The 15,925-nt window shown below is 65.8% G+C and overlaps 2 protein-coding genes across 5 annotated transcripts; one reads left to right on the plus strand and one right to left on the minus strand.

Moving 5' to 3' along the window:
• Positions 1-1,544: 1,544 nt before the first annotated feature.
• NAA40 (N-alpha-acetyltransferase 40, NatD catalytic subunit) lies at positions 1,545-8,102 on the minus strand. Of its 4 annotated transcripts, none has more exons than XM_084224126.1 (8): positions 7,982-8,102; positions 6,404-6,493; positions 6,168-6,220; positions 5,552-5,647; positions 4,426-4,584; positions 3,502-3,585; positions 2,874-2,951; positions 1,545-2,347 (listed from the first exon to the last, which is right to left on the minus strand). In XM_084224126.1, the coding sequence occupies exons 1-8, from the start codon at positions 7,985-7,987 to the stop codon at positions 1,567-1,569; spliced, it is 1,347 nt and encodes a 448-aa protein (XP_084080252.1). In that variant the 5' UTR covers positions 7,988-8,102; the 3' UTR covers positions 1,545-1,566. The 4 variants fall into 4 exon arrangements, with proteins under 4 accessions (XP_084080252.1, XP_084080251.1, XP_084080253.1 ...); XM_084224125.1 differs by having other exon boundaries at positions 6,404-6,499; positions 7,982-8,080; XM_084224127.1 differs by lacking the exon at positions 7,982-8,102 and adding an exon at positions 7,808-7,858 and having other exon boundaries at positions 6,404-6,499.
• A 2,140-nt stretch (positions 8,103-10,242) lies between these two features.
• Positions 10,243-14,623, plus strand: RCOR2 (REST corepressor 2; the record flags this gene model as incomplete). The annotated part of the gene is given in 13 exon segments (XM_084224009.1): positions 10,243-10,298; positions 10,300-10,361; positions 10,762-10,818; positions 10,910-10,990; positions 11,311-11,363; positions 11,451-11,612; positions 12,314-12,438; positions 12,774-12,843; positions 13,328-13,504; positions 13,594-13,671; positions 13,775-13,832; positions 13,919-14,106; positions 14,360-14,623. Coding segments are annotated over 13 exon segments (1,431 nt in total).
• Between the last annotated feature and the right edge of the window lie 1,302 nt (positions 14,624-15,925).

A 15,925-nucleotide genomic window follows, 5' to 3' on the forward strand; every position in this document is an offset into this window, starting at 1 on the left:
TTCCGGACGCCGCCACCGGGAGCCTCCGGCCGCGCTGACGTCACTGCCACGTCGCTTCCGCCGGAAGTGCGGCCCAGAGCGGAACTGAAGCACCCGGATTTCCGGAAAAGAACTTCCGGTTGTTGGCCACGCCCCGATGAGGGCGGCACTGGCCAAGCCACGCCCATGGCAGCCCTTTGCGCTGCAGGGATTGGCGGGAAGGGAGCGGCCACGCCCCCGGTGGTTGTTTGGGAAGGAGGCCCCCGCCCCCAAATCGGAGCGGGAACAGAGGCTGCGAGCCCCGGTACCGAGCCCGCACCGGGAGCGCCGGGATGGCGGGGCCACGCCCCTGACAACAAACCCCGCCCACAGCGCTGGGTCCCGCCCTTGACAAGCCCCGCCCTCAGCGTCACCCGCGTCCCCAGCAACAAGCTCCGCCCACCGCATTGGTCCCGCCCCTGAACTCCCCTGGCCGTGCTGGCTCCGCCCCCTCGCGACAAGCCCCCGCCCCTCGCGACAAGCCCCGCCCTTAGCGACATCCCCCCGAAACGGCGCCGGTGCCCGTGACGCCATCGGTGACGTCAACGCCCGGTTCCGGTGCGGCGGGACCGACACGGGGCGGCTCAGGCGGAATCCGCGGCCTTTATTGGGGCGGGGGGGGGTTCGGGGGGGGTCCCGTGGCGGGGGGCGGCGCCTCCCGGTGGTCCCGGCGCTGGTCCCGGTGCTGGTCCCGGTGCTCGGGGGGGAAGGGTCCCGGTGGGGCTGGTCCCGGTGCGGCGGGCCCGGTTCACTCCTCCCGTTTCTTGTAGTCCTGGATGTGGCCGAGCACCCAGGCGGCGGGCACGAAGAACGAGGCGAACACGGCGGCCAAACCGACCACGGAGTCCTGAGGGCACAGCGCCGTTAACACCGGGGCCGCCCCCGCCGCCCGCCAAGGTCACCCCGCGCCCGCCGGCCCCGCCGCCCCCCGGGCTCACCGTGGTGCTCACGGGGCTCTGCGCGGGCCCCGAGCGGAGCCAGCGCGGGGCCGGGCCCGGCCGGGCCGCGGGGCGCAGGAGGGAGCGGGCGATGAGGGCGGCGGGCGGCATCATGGCGGCGGCGCTGCTCTGTGACGTCACTTCCGGCGCGCGGCGCTTTCGCAGCTCAGGCCCTCCCACCGTCTAACCACGCCCTCCTCATTAACATAATTCATTCATAACAACGCTCGCCGCTCAGGGATCGCGCCTTGATTAGCATAGCCCCGCCCCTCCTAAACAATTCAGGCATAACGTTTGTAGCACATCGGTCACTCCTCTCATTAGCATAGTCCCGCCCCTTATTAACATAATTCAGTCCTAGCAACACTCATGGTTTATGGCCCACGCTTCTCATTAGCATAGCCCCGCCCCTCGTTAACATATTTTAGCCATAACACTCGTCGCTTATAGCCCACTCCTCTCATTAGCATAGCCCTGCCCCCAGCGCGATTAAACTTTTATTAAACCTTCCTCATTATTATTTATTTATTTATTTATTTATTTATTTATTTCTCCCGTACAAACAAAACGGCTGAAAAAAAACCTAACAAAAAATTAAAAATAAAAAATATTAAAAAAAAAAAACCAAAATCCCCCTTCCCCCCAAAATCCCGGGGGGGGTCGGGGGTCCCTCACCCCCCGGGGGGGGAGGGGGGGTTCTGTCCCCCCCCGAGGCTTTTGGGGGGGTCCCTCCCCCTCGGGGCCATTCCAGGGGGGTTTTGGGGGGCTCTGTCCCCACCCCGGGGCCGTTCCGGGGGTGATTTGGGGGGTCCCTCCCCCCCAGGGCCATTCCGGGGGGGGGTTGGGGTCTGTCACCCCCCCCGGAGGTGATTTGGGGGGTCCAATTCCCCCCCCAGAGCCGTTCCAGGGGGTTTTGGGGGATTCTGTTACCCCCGGGGGCGGCTCTGGGGGGGTTTTGGGGGGCTCTGTCCCACCCCCGGGGGCAATTTGGGGTCTCTGTCCCCCCCCAGGAGTTCTGGGGGTCCCTCCCAGGGGATTTTGGGGGTCCCTCTCTCCCCCCAGGGGTGATTTGAGGGCTCTGTTCCCCCCCCAGGATTCTGGGGGTCCCTCCTGGGGGTTTTGGGGTGTCCCTCTCCCCCCTGCGGCCATTCCAGGGGGTTTTGGAGGGGTCTGTTACCCCGGGGACGGCTCTGGAGGGGTTTTGGGGGTCCCCCCCGGGGTTCTGGGGGGTCAGTGGCAGCAGCCGGCGCAGGGGCCCCCCCCCGGGGCTCTGGGGGTCCCCCCCCGGGCTCTGGGGCTCCCCGAAGCGCGTGCTGCGGCTCAGGATCTCGTAGGAGGAATCGTCCCCGCAGCAGCCCGAGACGCTGGGGGAGGAGGCGTCCACCTCGAACCTGGGGGGACCCCAAAAACACCATGGGACCCCCCCAAAAACACACTGAGACACCCCCAGACCCACCTCGAACCTGGGGGGACCCCAAAAACACACTGAGACACCCCCAGACCCACCTCGAACCTGGGGGGACCCCAAAAACACACTGAGACACCCCCAGACCCACCTCGAACCTGGCGGGACCCCAAAATCACACTGAGACACCCCCTAAAGTCACCCCAAGACCCCCCCAGAATCACCTCGAAGCTGGGGCACCCCGAAAACACACTGAGACCCCAAAAACACTCTGAACCTGGGGGGACAGGGGGAACACGGGGTCTGGGTGGGACCCCCAAACTCATGCCAGACCCCCAGGGTCACCCTGACCCCCCCACTGTCACCCCACTGTCCCCTCCCTGTCCCTGTGTCCCCCCTGTGTCCCTCCCTGTCCCCCCTGTCCCCAGTGTCCCCCTGTCCCCTGTGTCCCACCCCGTGTCCCCTCTGTCCCTCTGTCCCCAGTGTCCCCCTGTCCCTCTGTCCCCACTCACTGCAGGGCCTCCCGGAAGAACTGCAGGGCTCCGTGGTTGTGCTTGAACACCGTCAGCATCACCTTCTTCATCTGCGTGCTGCACCCCAAAACTGCCCTAGAGCACCCCAAAAACTGCCCCGGGCACCCCAAATCACCCCAAAACTGCCCTAGAGCACCCCAAAAACTGCCCCGGGCACCCCAAATCACCCCAAAACTGCCCTAAAGCACCCCAAAACCGCCCCAGGCACCCCAAATCACCCCAAAACTGCCCAAAACTGCCCTAAAGCACCCCAAACACTGCCCCGGGCACTCCAAAACTGCCCTAAAGCACCCCAAAAACTGCCCCGAGCACCCCAAATCACCCCAAAACTGCCCAAAACTGCCCTAAAGCACCCCAAAACTGCCCCGGGCACCCCAAACACTGCCCCGGGCACCCCAAACACTGCCCTAGTGCACCCCAAAACTGCCCCAGGCACCCCAAATCACCCCAAAACTGCCCTAAAACACCCCAAAACTGCCCCAAATCACCCCAAACCTGCCCCATTTTCCCCCAAACCCCCCGGTGTCCCCTCAAACCCCCATTTTCCCCAAACCCCCCCGGTGTCCCCCCCAACCCCGATATTTCCCAGCCCCCCAGGTTTCCTCACCTGTTGGCCACGAGCTGCAGGATCTGCAGCAGGAACTTGCCCAGCCCCCGGCGCCGCACGCGGCTCTCCAGCTGCACCTCGTAGCTGTGGAACACCCCAAAACCCACAGAGGTCACCCTAAAACCCACAGAGTGCACCCCAAAACCCACAGAGCTCACCACAAAACCCACAGAGCTCACCCCAAAACCCAGAACCGACAGAATTCACCCTAAAACCCACAGAGCTCACCCCAAAACTGACAGATTTCCCCCCAAAAACCCCCCTCAGGCCTGGGGGAAAACCCCAAAACCCCAGGATTTCACCCCAAAAACCCCAAAACCCCCAGATCTGGCCCCAAACCCCCCGGAATTCACCCCAAAAGCCCCAAACCCCCCGGATTTGACCCCAAAGCCCTCACCAGTAGAGCAGCTCGTCACCGCACTCCACGTCGAAGCGGAAGTGCGAGAAGGCCACGGGGCGGGGAGAACCCCCGGATTTCACCCCAAATCCCCCGGATTTGACCCCAAATCTCCTGGATTTCACCCCATAAACCCCAAACCCCCCGGATTTCACCCCAAACCCCCCAGATTTGACCCCAAACCCCCCGGATTTGACCCCAAAGCCCTCACCAGTAGAGCACCTCGTCGCCGCACTCGACGTCGAAGCGGAAGTGCGAGAAGGCCACGGATTTCACCCCAAAAGCCCCAAACCCCCCGGATTTGACCCCAAACCCCCCGGATTTGACCCCAAAAGGCCCTCACCAGTAGAGCACCTCGTCCCCACACTCCACGTTGAAGCGGAAGTGCGAGAAGGCCGCGGATTTCACCCCAAAAGCCCCAAACCCCCCGGATTTCACCCCAAACCCCCCGGATTTCACCCCAAAAGCCCCAAACCCCCCGGATTTGACCCCAAACCCCCCCGGATTTCCCCCCAAAATGCCCTCACCAGTAGAGCACCTCGTCCCCGCACTCCACGTCGAAGCGGAAGTGCGAGAAGGCCACGGGGCGCGCGCCCGCCTCCCGCGCCAGCAGGTACCAGGCGCGCTCGTCCCGCAGCTCCGCCCGCTTCTCCCGCTCCTTCCAGCCCCACTCGCTCTGCTCGTACCTGCGGGGTGGGGGAACAATGGGAATGGGGGGAAACACTGGGATTGGGGGGGAAACACTGGGATTGGGGGAGAAAAAATGGGGATTGGAGGGGAAACACTGGGATTGGGGGGGAAAATGGGATTGGGGGGGAAACACTGGGATTGGGGGGAAACACTGGGATTGGGGGAGAAAATGGGATTGGGGGGAAACACTGGGATTGGGGGGAAACACTGGGATTGGGGGGGAAAATGGGATTGGGGGGAAACACTGGGATTGGGGGGAAACACTGGGATTGGGGGGGAAAAAATGGGAATTGGGGGGAAAGGGGATTGGGGGGAAATGGGGGATTGGGGGGGAAATGGGGTTTGGGGGGGAAAAATGGGGTTGGGGGGGAATGGGGATTTGGGGGGAAACACTGGGATTGGGGGGAAACGGGGTTGGGGGGGAAAGAGGGATAGGGGAAACAGGGATTGGGGGGGAAATGGGAATTGGGGGAAAAAATGGGGTTTGCGGGGTGGAAATGGGGTTTGGGGGAAAGAAACGGGGGATTGGGGGAAAAATGGGGCATTGGGGGGGAAATGGGGATGGGGGGGGAAAAAACAGGGATTGGGGATGGAAATGGGGGTTTGGGGGTGGAAATGGGGGTTTGGGGCAGTAGAAAAATGGGATAGGGGAAAAAGCAGGAAAAAGTGGAGGTTTGGGGGTGGAAAAATGGGATTGAGGAGGAAAAATGGGGGTTATGGGGGGAAAGAGTGGGGTTTAGGGGGTGGAAAATGGGGTTTGAGAGAAGAAAAGGGGGTTTGGGGGGTGGAAATGGGATTGGGAGGGAAAAAGCAGGACTTTGGGCAAAAACCCAGGGGTTTGGGGGAAAATCGTGGCAAAAATGGAGGTGAGAAATCAAAATCAGGGGAAGGGAGGAAAAGTGCAGTGGGAAAAGCTCCAGTTGTGGGGATTTTGGGGTGCAGGGAAGCCGGGGGGGCACTCACAGGCTCTGCATGTTGGCCTTGGTCAGCTCGAAGGCCCAGTCCAGGGTGGACGGCTCCAGGCCGGACACGCGGCGACACTCGATGGACACGTTCAGCCTGGGGACAGACGGACACCGGGGTTAGGGACACGCCATGGACACGTTCAGCCTGGGGACAGACGGACACCGGGGTTAGGGACACCCTGGGGACACGTTCAGCCTGGGGACAGACGGACACCGGGGTTAGGGACATGCCATGGACACGTTCAGCCTGGGGACAGATGGACACCGGGGTTAGGGACACCCTGGGGACACCGAGAAGGGGTTCGGGGACAGCAGGAACTCTCTGGGGACACTGGGAATGTGCCAGAGGCCCTGGGAATGGCCCTGGGGACACCCAGAGCAGCTTTGTGGACACCAGGAACGCACTGGGGACACCCAGAGCAGGCTTGGGGACCCTGGGATTACCCTGGGGACACCGGGATCGCCCTGGGGACACTGGGATCACCTTGGGGACACTGGGACCAGCCTTGGGGACACCAGGACCACCCTGGGGACACTGAGATCAGCCTGGGGACACCGTGACCACCCTGGGGACACCGGGACCACGCTGGCTCCCCGGTGCTCGCGGCACTCACCCGTTCCTGTCGTACTTTTTGAACACCGGGAAGGCCTCGAGGGGATCCCGGAGCTGCAAGAGAGCAGAGAGCGGCCGAGGGGCAGCGGCGCTGCCGGGGCCCTGCCCGGTTCCTGTGCCGGTTCCTGTGCCCGGTTCCAGGGCCGTGCCCGGTTCCAGGGCAGTGCCAGGGCCGTGCCAGGTTCCTGTGCCCGGTTCCCGGGGCCCTGCCCTGCCCGGTCAGGGTGCCACACTCACTTTGTTGGCAGCCTCCACCTTGGCACACACGGCCGCCATGGCCGCGCGCTCCTCCAGCCGCCGCTGCTTCTTCTCCTTGGCCCTGCTCGACTTCCTCTGGGGAAGGCACAAAACAGCAGGGATGGCACCAAAACAGCAGGGATGGGCACCAAACTGGCACCAAAACAGCAGGGATGGCACCAAAACCGTGGGGATGGCACCAAAACAGCAGGGATGGCACCAAACAGCAGGGATGGGCACCAAAACCATGGGGATGGCACCAAACCATGGGGATGGGCACCAAACTGGCACCAAGAGGTGGGGATTGGTACCAAAACACCAGGAATTGGCACCAAACTGGCACCAAAAGGAGGAGGTTGGCACCAAAGGGTCAGGGATTGGCACCAATTTCCCCCAAAATCTTGGGCAAGAAGAGCCTTAGGGATAAAATCAGCGCTGAATTTCCAGCGAGCGGTAGGAATAAAAGCAGTGTTAAATGTTTAGCATCCCTGTGGGGGTGCTGCTGCACTTTGAAGGGGTTTTGCCCCAAAACCTTGGGGGTTTTAGGTGGGACGAGGAGGTGACAGCAAGCAGCAGCCACATCGAGTTGTTCCTTCGGAGAGGTTTTCCCCAAATCTGAGGAGACTGGCGCTAAAAACAGGAGTGGTTTCACCCGAAATGAAGGATCCTGCTGGGATCCCTCCAAATCTGCAGAGAGGGACTGGGATTCCTGAGCTTCAGCACCACCAACATCGAGGGAAGTGCTCCCAAAAACAGAGATTTGACAGGAACAGTGGTGGGATGGGGACCGGGACAGGGCGAGTGTCCCTGCAAACCATCTGTCAGCGGCTTTGGGGGAAATCAAGGTGTTTGGGGGGCTTGGAGCAGCCAGCACCTGCTGCTGGCTGGGATGTGGATGCTTAAATCTCCACTTTAGGGTTATTTTGGGGGGAAAACGTGGAAATTTTCCAGCAGGGTTGGATGGGACAGCATGCGAGGTGTCTGGGGAAGCACAACCCCAAAACCAACTCAGAGACGCCCAAACAGCCCCAAACTCCCCCTTGAATCCCCTCCAGTCCTGAACAATCCTCTCTACACAGCCCCAAATGGTCTTTAATGGCCCCAAATCCACTCAGAAAACCCCACGCTTCACCGTGGGAACCTCGAATTGTCACGAAAGGTTCGAAAACCTTCACAGAAGCCCCGAGAGCCTCAGACAGTCCCGATTTCCTCACAGCAGCATCCAGAGCGCTCGCAGACTCACTAGCATCCTCCTAAAAGCCCCAAATGACCTCAAACAACCCCAAAACCTCACGGAAAGTCCCAAATCTCCACACAGGAGCCCCCGATCCCCCCACGATAGCCCTGTCCCACTGAGACGGTCCCAAATGCCCTCACGGAGCCCCCGTAAGGCCTCGCCGTGACCTCCCAGCCTCTCGGACGACCCCAGATTCCCTCGCAGAACTCCCGCGTCCCCTCGCGGCGACCCTCCACGCGTTCGGGCGGCCCCGAACCCGCTCAGCGGCGCCTCGCAGGCCCCACCCCCGCTCTCTTTCCCCTCAGGCCGAGCCCCCCCGAGCCCGGCGCGGCCCCGCTCACCCCCATAATGGCGCCGGCGGCGGCTCCTCACGGCGCGGGGGGCGCGGAGGGTCTGAGGGGGCGCGCGCGGGGGGCGCGCTATTTATAAGGGGGGGGGAAAGGGGGCGGAGCGCCAAGCGCGCGAGCCCGCGGCCGGCGGCCAATGCGCCGGCGCGGAGGGGAAAGGGGCGGGGCGATGGGGCGGTGGCGCGGGCGGGGCCGCCGCGCGTGCGCGGAAGGGGAGCGGGAAGGGCGGGGTCAGCGGGCGCGTGGCGGCGGCGCGGGGCGCGAAGGCGGCTCGGCGCTGATTGGCTGAGAGCGGAAAGGGCGGGAGCGCCGGAGGCCACGCCCTGTGCGCTGAGGGGAGCGGGGCCGCCATTGCGGGAGCGGGGGGCGCGGAGAGACCGGTACGGCCCCAAACCGGCACCAGAGAGCCCGGTACAGCCCCACAGAGGCAGGTATGGCCCCAAACTGGCCCCACAGAGCCGGTACGGCCCCAAACTGGCACCAGAGAGCCCGTTACAGACCTAAACCAGCACCACAGACCCGGTATGGCACCACAGAGCCAGGTATGGCCCCAAACCGGCACTACAGACCCGGTACGGCTCCACAGAGCCGGTACGGCCCCAAACCGGTACCAGAGAGCCCATTACAGACCTAAACCGGCACCACAGACCCAGTACAGCACCACAGAGCCCGGTACAGCCCCGCAGAGGCAGGTATGGCCCCAAACTGGCCCCACAGAGCCGGTATGGCCCCAAACTGGCACCAGAGAGCCCGTTACAGACCTAAACTGGCACTACAGACCCGGTATGGCCCCAAACCAGCATCGCAGAGCCTGGTACGGCACCACAGAGCCAGGTATGGCCCCAAACCAGCACCACTAACCCGGTACAGCACCACAGAGCTGGTACGGCCCCAAACCGGCACCAGAGAGCTCATTACAGCCCTAACGCAGCACCACAGACCCGGTACGGCACCACAGAGCCCGATACAGCCCCACAGAGGCAGGTATGGCCCCAAACAGGCACCACAGAGCTCGGTACGGCCCTAAATTGGCACAAGAGAGCCCAGTACGGCCTCACAGCCCTGGTACGGCCCCACAGCCCTGGTACGGCCCCACAGAGCCTGGTGTGGCCCCAAACTGGAACAAGGGAGCCCAGTACGCCCCCACAGAGTTCAGTATGGCCCTAAACCAGCACCAGAGAGCCCGGTAGGGCCCCACAGAGCCTGGTGCAGCCCCACAGCCCCCAGTTTGGACTGACAGACTCCAGTCTGGACTGACAGACTCCAGTTTGCCACGCATGCCTGCCCCATAGCCCTCAGCCCGGCCCATGGCCGTGCCCCACAGCTCCGATCCAGCCCCAAACCCTCCCGCAGTGGGGCGACCCCACAGGACCCAGAGGGGCACCCCCAGAGGGAAGGGGGTGATGGGGGATGTGGGGCAGCCCCAGAGAGTGTGATGGAGGTGGGGATCCCCATGGGCCCCCAGACCCACAGAGAGACAGACCCCAGACCCATGTGGGGATGGACCCCAGCCCCACACAGGGACAGCCCCCAAATCCACAGAGAGACAGCCCCCAAACCCCCATAGGGACGGCCCCCAGCCCCACACAGGGACAGCCCCCAGACCCATGTGGGGATGGACCCCAAACCCCCACAGGGACGGCCCCCAGCCCCACACAGGGAGAGCCCCCAGACCCACACAGGGACAGACCCCAAACCCACACAGGGACAGCCCCCAGACCCATGTGGGGATGGACCCCAAACCCACACAGGGACAGCCCCCAGCCCCTCAGCCCCTTTATCCCCCCGCTGCCCCCGGCCCTTTGTTCCCCGCGGCCCCTCCCGGGGGTGCCGGTACCGACCCCCCCGTGCCGAGCCCCCCGGTCCCCCCGAGGCGGCGCGGAGGGGTACGGGGGGCGGGGGGGCCGTGCTGAGGCCGCGGGAGCTGGAACTACTTTGGCACCGGGAGGCGGCGGCAGCGGCCGGCGGCGCTTTGTGCGGGCTCGGCGGGCTCGGGACCCCCGGCACGGCCCCCCCCGGCCGGGACCCCTCCCCTGGAGCCCCCCGGCTTCTCCCCCGCTCGGGGGGCGCCGCTCCAGCCGGGGGAGGGACCCTCCGCTCCGCCCCGCGTCCTCCCCCCTCCCCAAATTCCCACGCCCCCTCCCCAAAAAGCCCCCTCGCTCGGGGGAAAGTTTGGCGGGGGGGGACGCCGGGGCCGAGCCCCCGCCCCGCGGAGCCGTGCGGGGACCCCCGGGGGGCTCGGGGGGCTCCGGGCGATGCCGTCGGTGATGGAGAAGCCCTCGGGGATCCTGTCCCGCAGCCGCGCCAAGGCGGGGGGCGCCGCGGGGGCCCCCCCACTCCGAGGACGAGGCCAGCGAGGACGAGCACGCCCACGGTGAGTGACCCCCCACCCCCAAAATAAACCCCGAACTGCGAGCCCCCCACCCCCGGGACACCCCCGTGTGCGCCCACCCCCCAAAATAACCCAGGGGATGTCGGGGGCACCGCGCTCGCCCCGCGTGTTTATTTGGGGAGGGGGGAGCAGCGCTGGCGTCACCCCTGCCCCCCCCGGGGTTCGGCCGGGTGGGGGGGACACACGGGGACACGGGGGGGGGAACAAAGCCCCGTCCCCATTGTCCCCGGCCGCCCGCGTGTGCGCGGCCACAGCTTTGTTCGCCGGCGGGGAGGGGGCTCGGCCGCGGCCCCCCCAGCCCGCAGCCCCCCTGGGGGGGCGGTGCGGACCCCCGGTAACCCCCGGTAACCCCGGTAACCCCCGGTAACCCCCCCGCGCACAGACAGCATGATCCGGGTGGGGGCCGACTACCAGGCGGTGATTCCCGACTGCAAACCAGGTACGGAGCTTTGGGGAGGGGGCGGCGGGGTGGGGGTGGGGGTTCGGGGGTGTCCCCCCGCCCCCCGTGTGACCCCCGTGCCCCCCCCCAGAGAGCCCCGCTCGCTACAGCAACAAGGAGCTCAAGGGGATGCTGGTGTGGGCCCCCAACCACTGCGTGTCCGACGCCAAACGTGAGCCCCCCGCCCCCCCGCGGCATGGGAGGGGGTGTTCGGGGGGGGGCAACACCCCCTCGTGCCCCCCAACCCTCCTTGGTGCCCCCCAACCCCCCCTGGTGCTCCCCAGCACCCCCTGGTGCCCCCCAACCCCCCTGGTGCCCCCAGAACCTCCAATCCCCCCAGCCCCCCTTTTTACCCCCTTAACTCCTCCTTTACCCCCCCAAATGCCCCCAAACCCCCTCTCCCTCCACTTGACCCCCCCAAACCTCCTCTTGCTCCCCCTGACCCCCCCAAAACCCCCCCAAACCTCCCCCTGACCCCCCCAACCCCCCCAGTGGACAGGTACATCGCCATGGCCAAGGACAAGCACGGCTACAACATCGAGCAGGTACCGAGCCCCCCGCCCCCCAAAACCCCCCCGGATTTCCTCCTGCCCCCCCGGGGCGCCCCTCAGCGCCCCCCCGTGCCCCCCCAGGCCCTGGGCATGCTGCTGTGGCACAAACACGACGTGGAGAAGTCCTTGGCCGACCTGGCCAACTTCACTCCCTTCCCGGACGAGTGGACGGTGGAGGACAAGGTGCTGTTCGAGCAGGCCTTCAGCTTCCACGGCAAGAGCTTCGCCCGCATCCAGCAGATGGTGAGACCCCCGCCCACCCAGAGACCCCCGGGAGGGGCAGCGGGATCAGCCCCCCCAACAGGGACAGCGCCGGGCTCAGCCCCCCCCAACAGGGACAGCGCCGGGATCAGCCCCCCCCCAACAGGGACAGCACCAGGGCCAGGCCCCCCTCCTCGGGTGGTTCAATCCAGCCCCAGCCCGCAGCTTTTTGGGGCTTTTTTTGGGGCTTTTGGAAGGTGTTGTGGCTCCCATGGAACCCCCAGGGAGGTTTGGGGGGTCTGGGGGGGTCACAGGACCCTCTTGGGGATGAGGGGGTGCCAGCCCCTTACCCCCCCCCGCCACAAGAGATGGTGCATCCCACCCTATGCTGTCCCCCCCCCACTGCCCACCAGGTGGTACCTGCCCCCCATTTCTGGGGGTTCCCCCTGATTTTGGGGGCCCTGACCCCTCCCAACTTTAGGGTTTCTCTGCCATTTCCCCCTTTGCTATTCCTAGGGGTTCCTGCTCCTCCATTTTTAGGGGTTTTCCTCCTTTTTTTTTGTGGGGGATCTCAGGGGTCTTCCTGCACCTTCTCTCCCCCATTTATAGCAGCAACTCCTTCCTTCACCTCTCACCCCATCCCTAAGACCAAATCACCCCAAAACTCCCCCAAACAGCCCCAAACCCCCCGTGTGCCCCCCAAACCCCCCGTGGGCCCCCCAAACCCCCCGTGTGCCCCCCAGCTCCCGGACAAGCTCATCCCCAGCCTGGTCAAGTACTATTACTCCTGGAAGAAAACTCGCTCCCGCACCAGCGTCATGGACCGCCAGGCCCGGCGCCTGCTGGGCCGCCGCGACCGCGACGACAGGTACGGGACCCCCAATCCACCCTGAACCCCCAAAACCTCCCCAGAAACCTCCCCCAAATCCAGCCTGAACCCCCCAAAGAGCTCCCTGAAATCCAGCCTGAACCCCCCAAAAACCTCCCCGAAATCCCACCCTGAACCGCCCAAAAACCTCCCCCAAATCCACCCTGAACCCCCCAAAAGCCTCCTTAAAACCTCCCCAAAAGCTCCCCAAAACCCCACCAAAAGTCTTCCTAAAACCTCCTCGAAATCCCACCCTGAACCTCTCCCAAAACCTCCCCAAAATCGCCCCTGAACCCCCAAAACCCCAAACTCCCCTCTCCCCTCTGGCCCCGCAGCAACGACGAGACCGAGGAGCAGCGACCCAGCCCCGATGGGGACCTGGAGCCTGCGGACCCCAAAAAAGAGGTTGGGGGGCACGGGGGGGGTTGGGGGGGCTCGGGGTGGCCACGGGGTGAAATCTGGGGGGGGATGAGGAAATGGGGGAACCCCCTAAATGTGGGGCCAGACCCCCAAAAATGGGGGTGAGTACCTAAAGATAAGGAAGGAGGAGCTGGGGAGGGGAAACTAAAGATGGTGTGGGACCCCCAAAATTTGGGGGAATCTTTGGGAATGGGGGAAAGCCCTGAAAACAACGAGGGGGTGCTGGAGGAGGGTCTGGAGACCCCAAAAATTGGGGAAACCCCCCATAAATGGGGCGGGGGGGCGCCCCCTGCTGGGGGGGTACGGGAGAGCAGCGGCCAGGGCGGAACATACCAAGCTCCAGGTGAGGAGGGGGGGGGTGTGCATGCTCAGGGGGTTTCCCCAGCCATAACCAATTCAAGCAAGTGCACTAATTACTAATTAACGAGCGGGCCTAATTAAAACGCCCCGTCAGCCGTGCTTGGCCAAGGCGGGGCCGCGCAAGGAGCCGCAGTACCGGCACCACCCCCCGGCGCGGCAGCGGCGCCGCCCCCCCCGCGGGATGCGCCTGAGCCGCGAGGACGTGGCCGAGGTGACGGCCAACCCCGACCTGGGCGCGCGCGCCCTGCGCCAGCTCGACTGCCAGCTGGTGGCCCTCAAACGGCAGGTGAGCCCCGAGCCACCCCCCTGGGGACACCCCAAACCCCCCGGGGGACCCTCTGAGCCCCCTCCCCAATCCCCGCTCGGTCCCCGCAGGTGCAGCGCATCAAGCAGATCAACAGCGGCCTCAGGCAGGCGCTGGACGGGGGCCTGGAGGGGCTGCGGCCGCCTGAGGTGGGTCCCTCGTGCCCCACGGTGTCCCCACGGCGTCACAGCAGCTCCCACTTGTGTCCCCTGTCCCCTCAGTCCCCCAAAATCACCTGCGCTCACCCCCCAGGGCAACAGCAAGTTCAGCTCCCGCTGGACAACGGACGAGCAGCTGCTGGTGGTGCAGGGTGAGTGTCCGCCCTCGTTAGCCTAATTAGCCTCGTTATCTCCGTGTCACGTCCCTCACCGGCCCCGGCCCTGTCCCTGTCCCCAGCCCTGCGCCGCTACGGCCGCGATTTCCCGGCGGTGGCGGCCGTGCTGGGCAACAAAACGGCGGCGCAGGTCCGGAGCTTCGTGCTGGGCCCCCGGCGCCGCCTGGGCCTGGAGCGGCTCCTGCAGGAGCGCCAGGGCCAGGGGGAGCCCCCCGGGGAGCGCCCCGAGCCCGAGGAGGAGGAGGAGGAGGTGAGGAGGGGCCGGGCTGGGGGCGGGTCTGAGCTGGGGGGTTGGACTGGTCCCAGTCCTGATCCTGGACTGGGGCCGGATCCACACCAGAGGCAGCGTCACACACAGTGACCCCATCCCAATCAATCACTCAATCAATCAATCAATCAATCAATCAATCAATCAATCAATCAATCAATGCCATGCCCCACCCACAGCACAGCCCCACCCAATCCCTGCCCTGCCCCACCCAGCCCTGCCTCTCTCTCCACAGGTGCAGATCACGGGCGTGTCCCGCCCGACCCCGCCCTCGCTGCCTGCCTCAGCCCCTCCCCCCGGTGCGGCCCCACCCCCCTCACGCCCGCCGGCCCCGCCCCCGCTGCTGCGCCCGGCCCCGCCCCCGGCTCCGCCCCCCGCGCTCCCGCGGCCGCCGCCCCCCCTCCAGCCCGGCCGGGCCCCGCCCCCGCTGCTCCGCCCTGGCCACACCCCTGCCGCCCGGCCACGCCCCCCGGCTGCCGGCCACGCCCCGCCCCGCTGAGCGCCCCCTGCTGGGCCGGAGGACCGGGGGTCCCAGTTTGCAATAAAGGTATTTTAGTACAGCGGCTGCGAGCGCTGCGCACCGGGAACGGCGGCGTGCACGGGGCACCGGAGCCGCACTGGGAGCACTGGTCCGGACAGGGAGCACCGGTCTGTACCAGGGGCACTGGTCCGGACTGGGAGCACTGGTCCGGACAGGGAGCACCGGTCTGTACTGGGAGCACCGGTCTGGACTGGGAGAACTGGTCTGTACTGGGAGCACCGGTCTGTATTGGGAGCACTGGTCCGGACTGGGCAGAGGGATCTGTAGCAGGAGCCCAGACCCATACTGGGAGCACTGGTCTGGACTGGGCACGGGCTCTGCAGCACGACCCCGACTCACTCTCGAGCACCACTCCAAGGCCGTGGATCTTTCTGGAAAGTTTTTAATTAGAACCTGGAAAATCCACCGCAGAGGGGGCGTGGCCTGGGTTTGGCCCCTCCCTCGGAGTGTCCCCGCCCCCGGGGGCGGTGCCCGGGGCAGGGATACAGCAGGACAAAAAAGGAGGGGGGGAGGGGACGCCCCACCCCCACCCCGGAGCCACCCCCGGCAGCAGCAGCAGCGCCCCTGCCCCTCCCCCCCCGGGGGCCTTCCTGAGTGCGGGGGGAGGGGACAGCCCTGTCCCCAAAGGGGGGAGGGGCAGGGGACACCGGCATCCCCCCGGGGGGAGGGGACACACCCCACCCCCCCCTAAGGCCACCCCCGGACTGTCCCCATGTCCCCCCCGTAAGGCTCAGGGACGCCCAGGATGTCCCCGGGTGACCCAGGCTGTCCCCACGGGGCCCTGGGCCACCCCCAGCTGTTCCTGAGCCACCAAGGATGTCCCGGAGGGCCACCCACAATGTCCCAACAAGGCCCCAGGACCCCTCAGAAGGGCCTTGGGCCACCACTCCTGTCCCCAGAGGTCCCTGTCCCCAGACGAGCCTCGCTCCCCCCTCCCAGGAGGTGCCCCCAGGTCCCTGGGCCACCAGGACGTCCCCGTGAAACCCCAGCCCTGTCCCCAAAGGCCCATCCAGGATGTCCCCCCATCCTCACAAGGCCCCAGACCCACAGGACGGCCCCAGGTGCATCCAGGTGGTGCCAGGCCCGGCCAGGTGAGCCCCAGGGATCCCAGCTCCGCCCAGGGTGTCCCCGTGGGGACCTGGACCCCGCACAAGGCCCAGCCAGGGGACCCCGCGAGGTCCCAGGTTCAGCCACGAGTTCCCCCAGGTCCATCCAGGATGTTCCTGGACCCCACAGAGGGTCCGGCCGGGGCTCTTGGGT

The sequence above is a fragment of the Fringilla coelebs genome, assembly GCF_963513975.1.
Source record: "Fringilla coelebs genome assembly, chromosome: 33".
Classification (NCBI taxonomy): domain Eukaryota; kingdom Metazoa; phylum Chordata; class Aves; order Passeriformes; family Fringillidae; genus Fringilla; species Fringilla coelebs.